Source organism: Anabrus simplex, chromosome 4 (genome assembly GCF_040414725.1).
Source record: "Anabrus simplex isolate iqAnaSimp1 chromosome 4, ASM4041472v1, whole genome shotgun sequence".
In the NCBI taxonomy this organism is placed as follows: Eukaryota; Metazoa; Arthropoda; class Insecta; order Orthoptera; family Tettigoniidae; genus Anabrus; species Anabrus simplex.
The window spans coordinates 61398067-61413458 of record NC_090268.1 but is presented as its reverse complement, the minus strand read 5'-3'; the positions used below and the strand labels follow the sequence as shown (position 1 = coordinate 61413458).

The window sequence follows — 15392 nt, the reverse complement described above, 5'->3', positions numbered from 1 at the left end:
CTTTGTGGGTTTGGTCGAGAGATCTCGTCTGAATGTCATGATTACATTGCTGTCCGATAGACATTGTCGACAGTATTTGGGTTTCATTAACTTCCTGCGCTGGGCCGGTAGATGGGATGATAGGAAAACTTAAAACGGTCCACCTTTTCAATACAAAAATGTTATAGTTTATTTATAACATGTATTTGTACTTGGAACTAGTTTCAACGCTGATTTGCGTCATCATCAGCCAAAATGTGGGAATAGGCAAACATGTAGGCATTTATATTACACAAGGCGTTACATTAAACAATACACATCTTATAAGGAGATAAAAACAGGGACGAGTATAGAAACAAATGAATCGTTGAGAAAACAAAAGTTATACATATTAAAAATAACCTTAACCACACATCTTGCAGTGTGAAAGTGTTCTTCTTGAATGATTCCTGAATATAAAACACACGTGCACACATTTCTGAAGAGCCAGCAGGCAGGACAAAGTAAAGTGAAACCTTAAGAGTTCTCATTTTTCTATGTTCTGACTAACTAATGAAGTCTCCCTTGAGTTCCTGATAAACATACAAAACAGGAAATTCTCCTTCACTCTCAACAATAGCTATAAAGACCAATGGTAAAATTTCATTTTAAATATTGTGCAAAGACGTGAAAGCATGATTTTGAACATGATATAACTCCTTCATATAACCCAGTTTTTTACACAAGGTGTTACATTAAATAATACACATCTTACGAGGAGATAAAAACAGGGACGAATGTAGAAACACATGCATCGTTGAGAAAGCAAAGTTATACATATTAAAAATAAGCTTAACCACACAACTTGCAGTGCGAAAATATTTGCCTTGAATGATTCCTGAATACAAAACGCACGCGCACACACTTCTAAAGAGCCAGCAGGCGGGGAAAAGTAAGGTGAAACCTTAAGAGTTCTTCTGAGAAGAGTTCATCATTCTTTCTATGATCTGATTAACTAATGAAGTCTCCCTTGAGTTCCTGATAAACATACACAACAGGAAATTAAACAATACACATCTTACAAGGAGATGAAAACAAGGAAAGTTATACATATTAAAAATAACCTTAACCACACATCTTGTAGTGCGAAAATATTCATCTTGAATGATTCCTGAATACAAAACACACGCGCGCACATTTCTGAAGAGCCAGCAGGCAGGAAAAAGTAAAGTGAAACCTTAAGAGTTCTTCTGAGAAGAGTTCATCATTTTTTCTATGTTCCGACTAACTAATGAAGTCTCCCTTGAGTTCCTGATAAACATACACAACAGGAAATTCTCCTTCACTCTCAACAATAGCTATAAAGACCAACGGTAAATTTCATTTTAAATATTGTGCAGAGACGTGAAAGCATGATCTTGAATATAATATAACTCCTTCATTTAACCCAATTTTTTACACAAGGTGTTACATTAAACAATACACATCTTACGAGGAGATAAAAACAGGGACGAATGTAGAAACAAATGCATCGTTGAGAAAGCAAAAATTATACATATTAAAAATAAGCTTAACCACACAACTTGCAGTGCGAAAATATTTGCCTTGAGTGATTCCTGAATGCAAGACGCACGCGCACACATTTCTAAAGAGCCAGCAGGCAGGAAAAAGTAAGGTGAAACCTTAAGAGTTCTTCTGAGAAGAGTTCATGATTCTTTCTATGTTCCGACTAACTAGTGAAGTCTCCCTTGAGTTCCTGATAAACATGTCGCCACCTGTTCCGTAGGCAGACTATCTTCTCCCTCTGTATTCGTTGATTTGTTTATTCCAACCTCATTCTGTTGAATCTTATTCGACTGACATTTATCATCTAGGGCGAACTGCAATTCCGTAAAAAAGTTTCTAATGTCACTTACGGCTTTATGCATGGTTTCTTTAGCTTCCTTCTTCAGATAACCGCCTTCTTCAGCGATATTCACTAAGCATCTTAGAGCACTTTCGAGACGTGTTTTAGTCTTGTTATTTTCAATAGTCTTCAGGATATCTCTGATCATCAGTCCCTCATTTTCATCTTCATCAGTGAACCCATGAAAATCGTCGTCGAGCTCTTAGACATCTGCATACAATTTTCTCCGCGATCGAGTGATGTTCTGAGCGGTTACTAGATCCCTTGATTTCTGGGCAAGATAAAGCCCTTCTTTAAGAGTGAATTTTTTCCTGAACTCAACCATCGACGTTTCGTCGGAAAGTAAGAGGCCTAGCAATTCCCGCTTATAATGCGCTTTAAAGGTTGCCATGACGCTTTGGTACATCGGCTGAATTAATGAAGTTGCATTAGGTGGCAAATAGGAAACGAAAATGTTTCCATCCTCTGATTTCAACTCTGTATCTACAGGGTGAGAGGGTGCATTATCAAGAAAAAGGATGGCCTTTAATGGCAAGCATTTGGATGCCAAGAAATCTCGAACCCACGGAACAAACTTATTATGGAACCAAATCCTGAAAATATCGCATGTCATCCATGCAGATTTGTTGTACAATAATCTACTGGGAAATATTTCATCACTGTTCCTTTGAAAGAACGCGGATTTTTGCTTTAACTACAACAGCTAATTCTAATTTATGGTCGCCACTAGCATTTGCACAGCACAAGATGGTAACGCGCTCTTTACTAGATTTGTGACCAGGAGCTCATTTGTTTTCAGCAGCTGCTAGTGTTTTACTGGGTAAGCACTTCCAATAAAGTCCAGTTTTATCGGCATTATACACTTGACAAACAAAATTGTATCTCTCAATTATGTGCTTAAACTCGTATTTAAAGTTTTTTGCTGCACTGCTGTCACCACTTAGTTTTTCTCCTTCGATGTTTAATTCTCAAATGCCATGTCTGTCCTTAAATCTCTGTAGCTAACTATTGGACGCTGGTGAGGACCCTGAGAGCCCCATCTTTTTGTGAAAACTTCGTGCCTGTCTTATCATAGGACCACTAATAGGTACTCCTTCGTCTCTCTTTTGCTGAAACCATGTGAATAACACAGCATCCAGTTCTTTTAAAGATGATGTTTTCATTGCTTTTCTTTTAGCGAGTCCATGCGGACTGTCGAAACTCGCCGCAAACTGCAACACTTAGTCTTTATTTTTCATTAGGTCCCGCGCTGTTGTCATACCCACACCGAACTCTGCTGCTAAATTTGAGGCTAGTTCACCTTTCTGTAACTGTTCGATTATATTAACTTTATTTTGTACGGTTAAAACTACACATTTTTTTTTTTTTTTTTTTTTTTTTTTACTGCAGATTTCGATCTCAACATTTCTCGGCTATTAGAACGGAAAATAAATGTTAACCTCTATCAGTCCCTCTCGCATTTCCTTACTGCACTACGGTACAGAATGTAGCCTACCTGTCTAGTAATAGAGGAGGTTGACTAGGACGGACCACAAGGCTGGTTTCCGATTCCTGTGCGTTGTGAAATATTTACGATGCAGTAGCCTGTGGTGAAAATATTTAACCTTGACAGAAAACGATATGAAAGATCTACGCACGGTACTCGGAGATGTTACACGATACCAAATAAGTTATAGGTATTATTCTGAAGTTCAAATGACCAGCATGCTTTATTCTACACTCCATGGGCTGGGAGAGGGCACATTACAGTACATTATTCGTCAACAATGGAATGGATAATAAAGTTTGTGACTGTTGAATTTGAATAGCATCCCTCTTCTTTCATAACAGTTAAAAGTTAAATAATTTTACACAACATAAAATTATGTAGTAAAAAAATGTATGAAGTCATGTCTCCAATGCCGATTGGCGGTCTGTGCACATGTACGTACAGTAGTTACTGTACGTTATGATCATGGACTCGTGAGTGGGAGAGTTAATGTACAGTCTCTCCAAAACAGAATACTGTATCAAGATACCGCGATGTCAAGAGCCGGGCTTAGTGGCTCAGACGGTTGAGGCAATGGCCTTGTGACCCCAACTTGGCAGGTTCGTTCCTAGCTCAGTCCGGTGATATTTGGAGGTGCTCAAATATGTCAACCTCGTGTCGGTAGATTTACTAGCACGTAAAAGAACTCCTGCGAGACAAAATTTTAGCACATTGGCGTCTCCGAAAACCATCAAAGTGGTTAGTGGGACATAAAACCAATAACATTATTATTGTTATTATTATTATTATTATTGACATCAAGAGTACGCTTATTTAGTTTTGGAGCGACTGTACATTCCTTTTAAAAAATTTGACTTTTTTTTGACGATGGATAATCCGCAGAATGGTTAATCGAGGGACGGATAATCAAGGTTTTACTGTATAAAGACTGCATCAAAGCCACCCTGAAGAAAAGTAACAGTGATACTGACAACTGGGAAGTGCGCGCTCTGGAACATTCAGCTTGAAGAAACACCGTCCGTCAGTGAGTAGGGGTTTTTGAAGAATAGAGATATCATACTGCAATGGAACAGCGCACTTGAAGAAAACAAAGGCAATGGCCAACGACCAGCAGGTTCCTCAACATGTTTGCCACCATTGTGGTAGAGTATGTAACTCACAGATTGAACTGATTAACCATCTGAAGATGCACCAGTAGGAAGACTATCATGCCCCCAAGTGATTTCCGATGATTGATTGATTGATTGATTGATTGATTGATTGATTGATTGATTGATTGATTGATTGATTGATTGATTGATTGATTGATTGATTGATTGATTGATTGAGTTTGGCATCCAGAGAGGCTTGGTGCTGGTCTTCCTATTTGACACCCGTTGATAACCTGTTCATCTGGCTGTGATGATGATGAGGTAGGGAGAAGGTGGATCCGGATTGGCACATAGCCTATTCCTGTCGAATGACATCAAGAGGTCTTCTCAAGGCATAACTTCTCCATCTGATGGACGAATCACCATCAACAGCATCATTGGAAATTGTGTACCACAACTTCTACCATGCCAGCCAACGTTCTGATGATGAAAAGGTTTTTCACCAATGGGACTCGAAGCAGCTAACCATAGTGTCAGACCCTAAAGACTTGGTGCCCTATCATGGCCACCAGGTGGGCATTGTTGTCATAACATACCTAGGCTGTTCAATAAAGACTGACACTATTACTCCCAGCATTTCATATCAAATGATTGCATATTCAAATTTGTATCCCCTTCAAAATACTCCTCACCCAATGTTATAAACCTGTCCCACTCCCTTTGCCATTCCCAGAAGATGTGCAGGAAACCTTTCTTCAAGATAGAAGGTCTAACTCCATCTTTACAGTACTGTACTATATTATTTCTTTTTATTAAAAATACTAGAGGACCCATGCTGCTCCACAGCAGTCGTTATAAATAGGTCAGGTAACTCATCATATTGTTTTGCCTACACTTTTCAATTATTTTATGAACATTTAATAAGAAGTGCGTTATGGTATGCCCCAGTTTGTAGTCAGAATTCATCCATTCTGATGTCATCATGCCGTCTATTTGGTAAAAATCTATCCATATATTCATTTTTTTTTAAATCCTGCCGTTCTTGATGTAAAGCTTGGTATTGTATCGCAAAAGGTAATAGCACTTATAATAGTAGTTCTTCTATGTAGAAAAGCTGACTTGTGAGCTCATAGCTTAGTCTTGAAGGAGCGGTTTTTTACCCGGCAGAAAACTTTTTATAATATACATGGCCTTCGCTGTTTCTAGTGTAGCTGGGTTATCGTTTGATAGGTGTTCCCAGATAACGTCTAAGGCATATCTCTGTTTTTACTCCCCCTGTGGGTAGGGGTGGTAGAATAACACCCACGGTATCCCCTGCCTGTCGTAAGAGGTGAATAAAAGGGCCCCAGGGGCTTTGTACTTGGGAGTGTGGTGGGCAACCATGAGAACCTTAGCTGAGTCTTGGCATTGCTTCCACTTACTTGAGCCAGGCTCCTCATTTTCATCTATCCCGGAGGGATGGGTTATCAGTAATACCCACACCCCCTACACCCACCTTCAGAAAATTGTTGAGTTAAATCCAAAGCATGCTACTCCTTTCTCGATAATGACACCTTGTTTGCCCTTCCTGACAGCAATGTATTCTAACATATTACACAATATAATTTGCACATTATCAGTTAGTTCTGTCATAAAACATTCTTAATAGCTTCTTTCGTACCCAACAGCTGCTTTTCAGTGTAGGTTTCTTTTGATGCATTCTTTCCCCTTGTGATGACATTTTTGTTCTTTGAACCATGAGCCATTTTGCGCTTAATGTCGGTCTGAATGGTCCACTTTTTCATATCAACACTGATAACTCTTCCATTGGGAGAGTTTCTGTCAGGTACAATTAATGCTGCAAATACAACGATATTTAGAACATTACTTACAGAAGAGCACAGTAGAGCTCCTTCTTACACAAAGAATTTCACAACGCTTACGCTTAGCAAAAGGAAGTAACAATCGAATGAGTATCGTTGCCAACTCTCAAACACTGAAACAAGGAGAATTGAGCAGTAATTCTCAAAGGGATTAGATATTTTTCCTTCTTCCCTTTCTTTCATAGAGTTTTTTGTTGTTGTGATACTGCCACTTTTCCATAATCATTCCCCCTTTGACCATAATAATTACGGACAATCCGTAATGGTTGGCACCTCTGCTATTCTATCCGACCTCCCTTGGTTAACTCTTGTTCTTTTCGACCCCAACGGTATTAGGTATCGAGGCCTAGGAAGTCTTTCATTTTCACACCCTTCATGGCCCTTGTCTTCCTTCAGCCGATACCTTCATTTTTTGAAGTATCGGTTCCCTTCCATATTTTCTCTCTGATTAGTGTTATATACAGTAGTTGTACTTCCTCTTGAAACAATAATCACTACCACCTCTGTTTGTACGTAGGCTTTCTTCTCCTAAGAGCATGTAAGTTATTAGGAACACTCTGCCATCTGTTGAATATATTTGGAAGCTGGGTAACGTTAGAGAATCAAAGAGTATCTAGCAGGAAATAATATTCTTCCATGATCAGAGGAAGTGTATACTCTCTGACTTGACAGGTAGTAATTAAACAATTAAACATGGAAACATGGCTGCATGCAATGACATTACTAAGGATGAAAATGACATATATCAGAATATTAATGAAAATGTTAGTCGCTTAGCAACCTGCTAATTACAGAATGTATTGCGGGTTAGTGTAAGCCATTGCCTGCAATAATTGGAGTGATCCTTTAATGATTTGATTTTATGATTCCTCAAAGTTGCCTGAACTTAGAGACCTATCAATGTCTCTTGATTCACCTGCAGGTAATTATGGAGAGAATAAAACAAAAATGAAGCAGATTGGTTCAGTAGAACTTGCCAAGCTGTTTTTAGTAAAATCTTTTAATATATAGAATATAGCAAGAAACATATGATATTCTTGGTTAACACTAAAAGCAATACATACGCACTCAAGCATCCATAAACTTCAGATGGCATTAACCTAATTCAAGATTTATTTCCACTTTCAGAGCACTGTGATCTTCACATCTTTGTTATTTTGAGAATCAAAACTCAAATGGAACTTTTATCATCTAGTAATTTGTTCCTATGGCACAAAATATTTTAACAACATGAACTGTTTTTTAACTATGCTCATGAATATGATAGACTGTCACCTTGAACCTTAAACAATTTAAGGATAAGTCATTGTTTTTAGTGTTAACCAAGAATATCATGTGTTTCATATTATAATATTTTTAGGCTGAAGATGTCTCACAAGGAAAAGATGAAACATGTCCCATTTTAAAATGAAATAAAAAGGAATAATATTGTAATGTATTGTAAACGTGGAGTTACTCAATTTATTAAGTTCTACTTTGAGACCTTTCTTTGACAACTGCTTGAGAACTGCCTTGAAAGGTTTCACTGTAGAATTGACATCCTTTAAGGTCATTTTTGGCCATCGAGTAGAGAAAAAAAGTCACACGGGAGATGGTCAGGACTGTAAAGAGGGTGAGACACAGTGGAGATGCCTTTTCTTGTCAGGAACTCACTAACTTCAATGGCAGCATGAGGTCTGGCATTATCATGATGGAGCTTCCACCGCCCAACTAGGTTCCTCCTTTCTGGTGGATATGATCCTTCATCAGTTGGTGCAGAACATTCTTATAGTACTCTGCGGTGACTGTAGTGTGTCTTGGAACCATTTGAGTGTACCACCACTCCCTGGTATTCGAGAAGTGGAGAAGCAGGTGAATGACGTAGGGGAGGACTGGACCAAAGTGATGACAGAGAGATGGTGGAAAGACAGAAGACCACAGAGGGGCTGTGTTCTAAATGAACCTAGCCAGTTTATGGAAGCTTTGCAAGATGATGGATGATGATACACTTGCAGATAGCCAACTTTCTCTGTCTTATGCATATGATACTTATTGTACTGCAGATCAGATAGCGGTCTCTATCATCAAAATAATTCCTGGAATACCTCTATATTCCTAATAGATTTTGTGAATTAAAAGTCTCTTATGATGTAGTCCATTATGGATCTGATGACCCTTCTGACAGTGAACAGCTGTATGCTTGAAGAATGAATTCACAGCTGATAATTACATACTAGTGCATAAGTCCAATAAATGCTTCCCCATATTTACCAATCGCCTTTTGATATCCTTAATTTCTTTTTCCTATCCTCCAACTTAATTTATGCCTTACTTTTTATTTGATATAACTAAATTTTATTCACTTTGATTGTGGGGGAATGGTGGAAAAAAAAAAAAAGTGAACTCTTCTACTTACCATGAAACATAGCATGTTTAGGGTTTGAATTTTCTCTCTCTCTGTCATTCCTTAGTTCTGAATGTCTACATTTTTTTAGAGAATATATTTTTTCCAATATTTATATTGCTTTTCATGTTGATGAGTATGATGATTAGATTTTAATTTGTGATTTCTGGCCAATATTACGTTACATTTTGTGTGCCTGAACTCTTGTATTTCCCATTTTAGGAAGTCACCAAAAAAAATGTTTTACTGCTGCCTGTAGGCGCTGGAGATGATGGAGCTCATTCTCAGAATGAGAAACTAGATATCAGAAACTACATAGAAGGGGTAAGATGAATAAGTTCTTTCACTAGTGTTAACAGTTAGAACACTGTTTGTCTTGTACCTAATAATGCTTAAGTCACCTAGTTAGCCTGAGTAGTGTATATACTAAAGCAGCATTGTCAAAAATGCCACCGAGTCTTTTATTCCTGTCACACAAGTTTGTGTTCAGAGCTTAAATATCATTCCTCTTGCCACACGAATTGTAAAACAGTAGTGAGTAGAGGTTGACACTGCGTGAATGACTGCATCCCAACCCATGGATATGAGTCAAACATCTCGTACTTTCTTATATAATTGGTCCCTTATTGGAAATTATAATTCCCTCTGGGAATCAAAATATGTATCATCTCATACTTTCATAAAAGAAAGATTTCTCATTGGGAGAATTATTATTGTTGTTATTATTATTATTATTATTATTATTATTATTATTAAGTAAAAACATTATCTTTCAATTTTTGTTTCAATTTGATGCACCAAAGAAAGTCACACTTTATTATTATTTAAATAAACATATATAACAAAAAAAATGAAGCACCCAGAAAAAATGTCAATGTAACTTATACATGTACACACCATTGGCAGGTCGTAGTTGTAGTAGTGTGTTGTTGCAATTCTCTTTGACAGGTAGAATTGCCACCAGATTGCATTAATGTTGTTTGTGTTTGGTGTTGTTACTAGGCCTGGTAGGGCATATGAGGGGCGTGAACAGCATCGGATATTGAGTGATCACTGTGAAGGATACACAGACGAAGCATATTCATGTGAGACATCATTATCAGCACCCGACAGAGCTTGAAAGGAGCCTCATTATGGGTCTCCAATTGGCCGGTTGGTTGAATCGTGCAATATCCATATTTGTGGAGCATTCGGTTGTGTCAGTGGCCCAATGTTGGACTGTATGGAAACATGAGGGCAGGCATACTCATTGTCAAGGTTCTGGTCGACCCCGTCTGACCACCACAAGGGAGGATTGTCGTATTGTGCACCAAGCACATCATAGCCCCTTTACATCTATGCCTGCCATCCAAGAACAAGGAATGGACCCCCTACAACATTCTGTGTCATCCCACACCATTGGTCAGAAGCTAGCAGCAGCCGGACTAGGGCATTACCATCCCATGCGTAGGCTACCATTAACACCACAACACAAACAGCTGCATTTGGAGTGGTGCTGTGACCGGGAAGCATAAATTGCTGATGATGGCTTTACATTGTGTTCAGCGATAAATCTCGGTTCTGCATTACCCTGGATGACCATTGTCTGCGAGTATGGTGGCGACTTGGGGAGAGGTCCCATTCTTCCAATGTTTTAGAGAGGCACAGCAGTGTTACGCCTGGCATCATGGTGTGGTGAACCCTCGGGTATGACTTAGATCACGCCTGGTAGTGATTGAGGGAATTGCGATGGCACAACAGTACTTCACAGACATCCTGCTTCCTCATGTGTTACCTCTCATGTGACGGTATCGTGGTGCCATTTTTCATCAGGACAATGCTCATTGATACACGGCACGTCTCTATGATTGTCTGCATGATGTTGGAGTACTCCCGTGGCTAGCAAGATCCCCATATCTCTCCCCAATAGAACATGTGTAAAATCAGCTTGGATGATAACTCCATCCCAGTGCCACTATCTGGGATATGAAGGACCAGTTACAACAGTTGTGGGCCAGTTTGCCTCAGGAGAGGATACAATGACTTTATGACACCCTTCCCAACCGAATCAGTGCATGCATCCAGGCACAAGGGTGTGCAACGTCATACTGATAAGTGGGCTCGTACTGCCAAGTTCTTTGTAAATTTGACTCGGTTTTGTAATCACTGAAATAACATCACGTATACTCTCTAAACATAAAGTATCATTTTGTTTCCTCCTCCCCTTTTGGATGCTTCCAAGTTTTGACAGGCAGCATAGAAGTTATCAGTATTTATTTTTGTGCTTAGGTTTCACAGGCTGAAGAGAAAATGTTTACTGTTGTTATTAGTATTATTATTTCCAGCTGCTAAATGGTTAGCATGCTGGTTTTTGGTCCAAGGGGTCCCGGATTCAATTCCTGGTCAGGTTGTGGATTTTTAACATTCATTGGTTAATTGCACTTGCCTAGGGCTGGGTTTTTGTTGACTTAATCTTTAAAATTCATCTTAGGTAGGACCCTATCCTCAGACATACAGGTCACCTATATGGTGTTGTGTAATAAATTTCATTTCATATTGATCTGTATTGATAGGTAATTCACAATGAATGGGGTAGGAGTAGCTCCACCTACTCAGTACACATATAGAAATGATGTAACTATTTTATTTTTCATAGAACATTCATTGGGACTAGTTTTCCCCTTGATTGCGAGGTCATCGTCAGCCATTACATTAAAACCATAATTGGTAAAATATGAGGGCAGATTGGAAGGTAATGCACAATATTTTGTTTTTCCAAAAAAGTTTAATATGTACCAAAACCAAAGAAATCACAAATGAATTTACACCTTTGACCTACTTTTCTACATAGTCACAAAGATTCTCAACACATTTCTCCCATCATGGTACCATTTTCAATATGCCCTGTTCGTAGAAGTCTGTTTAGCGGTCTGCGGACTGCTGATTTCACTTCCGCATCTGTCGCAAAGAGTTGGCCAGCCAGGAATTTCTTCATGGGACCAAACAGATGAAAGTCCGATGGTACCTGATCTAGACTGTATGGTGGATGCTGGAGCACGTCCCACCCAAATTTGGCAAGTTTCTCACGAACAGGAGCAGCAACATGGGGACAGGCATTGTCATGAAGTTTGACACCGTCAGCATTAATGTCGCAGCGTTTATCACAAAGGGCACAACACAACTTAACCAAAGTTTTAATGTAGGTTGCAGCATTCACAGTGGCCCCATGTTCAGCGAAGTCCATCAATAACACACCAAACATGTTCCAGTACACTGTCACAAGCACTTCTCTAGCAGATTGAGTCACTTTGAATTTTTTTGTACTGGGGAACCAGCATGTTTCCACTCTATAGAGGCCTGCTTGGTTTTGGGCATGTTGTGGTACACCCATGAATTATCACCAGCGACAATTCCTTTCAGAAAGTCATTCCCTTCTGCGGTGTAATGCGTTAAGTGATCCATGCTTGTCATCATTCACTGCCTTTGTGGTTGTCTGTCAGGTTCTTAGGCACCCAGGGAGCACTAACTTTATGTAATTTTAACATGTCATGAACAATGTTGTACACCGCTCCATAGGAAATATTCAGTGTCTGCGATAAGGTTCGCAGGTGCTCACCAGTCATTCAAAATTGCTACCTCAATGCCATCAACATTCTACGGAGTTGAAGCTTGTACCGGCTGCCCGAAGCATGACGAATCACTTAAGGTTCACACGGCCCTCTTGGAAGAATGCACACTACCTGGAGATGTTGCTACGGTCCTGACAGTCGTCCCCATACACGCCACGCATGTCCCTGTGAATTACACTTGGTGTATGCCCTTTGACTCACAAATATCGAACTACACTTCACTGCTCTTCACACATGGACGACAGTAACATGCGCGCCATGTTTTGTTTTGTAGTTCAGGCTTCTCTAGCTAGAGCTGAACGTGAAAACAAAATACCCTCTGCAGCGCAGACTTCGAACAATATCGTCGTGAAATTTAACATTCCAGCTGCAATACCAGGGGAGAAAAAAACTATTGTGCGTTACTTTCCAATATGCCCTTGTATCAATAATAAACACTGAAACACAATAGATCTAAAAATATAATGAGAAAACACTTTAAAATCTTGAGTTTTTGTTATCAGTTATAAGTAGGAGCAGTAAAACATTGTCCATCCATTCATCTTTCTGGGTTCTTATATGAATATAGTAACATTGATCAGCTGATTGACGCGATTGTCAGGATGTGGCATGTTTATGACAAGTTTGATTCTCTGAAAATTAAAAGGATGAGGTTTTTTACAAACTTATTGAGTTGGTTGAGGGAGGGCATCTATAACTTATATCAGTCGACAGGAGGTCTGGTTAAAAAAACTTTCTATTTGTGAGTATGGATCAAGTATGTTGGTAGCTGTCTGAAAAAGAATAAAAGATAAAGAGGATCAAATACTGATGTAAGGAGAAAGAAAAAGAAAGAATTGGAAGACAAAGCAAAAATAAAAGTTGCATGAGACTCACCCCCTCGATTCATTTTGTCATGTATGTATTTCGACTACAGAAGCTTGCACCGTACTGAATGCTATGTGAGAGCTGTGCTGACAACAGGAGTGAGGGCTACGAGAGGGGTGGAGTATGGGGAAGCAGGTGAGGAACAGAGGGGTATTGGAGCGTTGGAATTTCTTTCTAGGTTTGTATTTGTTATATACAGAAATAATTGCATCGAATAAAATGTTTTATTTTTCTGAGTTTTCATTGGAATTTCACTTGTACGTTTGCTGTTCTATTGCTAAGGTACACCTGGAGAAAGTGCCCTAGAATAACAAGATTCACATTTTCTTTACTGAATTCTTCTTCTTTGCCTTTCAGACTAAACTTCTCGGAGCATACCTGTACGAAGTTTCATTACTCTAAACAATATGACAGTGATGAAGGAGGAGCAAGTGGCTACTGCAGTTGGTGCATTTGTGCTTTATACTGATACTTGTTGAAAGTTTTTATACACTTTATTGTTGAGTTGTATAGTTTTACATATAATGCTTTGTTCAATAAAACACATGCCACTAGAACAGCAGTTCCCAACCTTTCTTGTCTTGCATACCCCTTGTTACATATATTACTGAAGTAGTGGTCTCCAAACCCTAACCTCCATATTTAACATATTTCCACATCCTTCATAGGCCTAAATTACACCTAATGGTTCCAGTAATATGAATTTCAGCAGTCTACTGTATGCATAAAACAGGTATGAGATTTTTGTTTTAAGATATTTTGTTATTGTCCATTATTTTAGTAAGCACTATTTTGAAAAAAGTAATAAAGTACAAAAATAATTAAAACCAGGTTATATTTCACCTTTTATCATGTAGGTCTATCATTTTCAACAATGTCAAAATATAGTGCAATTTTAGTACCTCTTACACTTTATTACATTTTGAAGATAGTGGCTAATAAAATAATAAGCTCGTGGGATTAGTTTAGAGCCCTGAGAAATGGCTATGCCATCGAACTGTTTTTATTTACTAATTCGAATATTGGAACAGCTGCTTTTGTTGTAACCACTATTACTTACATTACCGATACAAAACAAGTCTCACAGATTCTAAGAGCTTACAATCAATCTCGAGTTATATGCGTGGTTTTTAGGTTTGTGAAAATAAAATAGTTAACGAGGCATTCTTATTTTGCATTTTGTTGAAAACTAAACAGTTATAATATGGTTGTATTTTACAGTACCTTATGTTTTGTTATCAAATATAAATACTGTAATTTCTATTTCATTTGCCAAGAAATATAAGATATTTACAATATTTAATGTCCTGCCACTTGCAGAGTGCATTATTATTAATGAGATCCTTGAGCCTGTTTTGACGCACTTAGCATTTTGAAATCGGGTTCAGATGTTAATAAGTACACTCTTAAATCAGGGCTTGCATTGAGCTTGTTCTGGTGTTTATTTTTAATGTAAGAATATGAAAAGAAAGCTCTCTCTACTAGTTCAGTATTAGTAAATGGTACTAAAACGTGAAGAGCTTTTTACTTAGAGGTCCATATTCCTCACTGATGCTTGTTCAGAAATTTCCAAGGGTTTCCTGTTTGAAATCCATCTTTAATGAAGAATCAGTTGAAATTTCAAGTAACTTTTCCTTTTCATGAATGGATAGTTTAGTGGTCATGAAGTTGTCTTCAACGAACGGGTCTGCAATCCAGATGTCTCAGTCTTCACGTTTAGGGAAATACTGCTTAAAAGAAACCATGAGGCTTATTAAATGTAATACTACATTATTTTTTTACCTCTTCACGTAGGTCCAGCCTATTGTCACTTAAGAAGCCAGACAGTGTTTCAAAAACTTGTTTTATTATTTTCAATGAAGGTTTTCCAAAAGTTAAATTTTTTAATATGGGCTCAATTTTTTGGAACTTTGAATTGTTATTGAGCTGTTCTGTAAACCTAAGTTGAGTTGATTTATCTCTGAAAATATAAATATGTTGTCGAAGCCAGATAAAACAGGTGTTCTTCAAAAAAGACTTTATAACTGATGTCTGAGTTCAAATAATCATGCGAGGACTTTTCCATGGGAAAGCCACTGTACTTCAGTGTGCAGAAACAATGTGGAGTGAATACAACCCATTTCTTCACAGAGTGCTTTAAACAGTCTCAAGTTCATTGCGTTGGCTTTGACAAAGTTTACAACCTTTATTGCTTCATTATCCCTTAATTAATCATACACGGTCTGAAA

The 15392-nt window shown here is 38.3% G+C and overlaps 1 protein-coding gene across 1 annotated transcript in view; it reads left to right on the top strand.

Annotated features, from left to right (window-relative positions):
• Cndp2 (Cytosolic non-specific dipeptidase 2) overlaps positions 1-13726 on the top strand; it is a 117776-nt gene extending 104050 nt beyond the window's left edge. The window contains exons 8-9 of the mRNA XM_067145085.2: positions 8912-9013; positions 13522-13726. Of these exons, the coding sequence (XP_067001186.1) occupies positions 8912-9013; positions 13522-13566 (147 nt within the window). The 3' untranslated portion in view covers positions 13567-13726. The remainder of the gene's footprint in view (positions 1-8911; positions 9014-13521) is intronic.
• The last annotated feature ends 1666 nt before the right edge of the window (positions 13727-15392 follow it).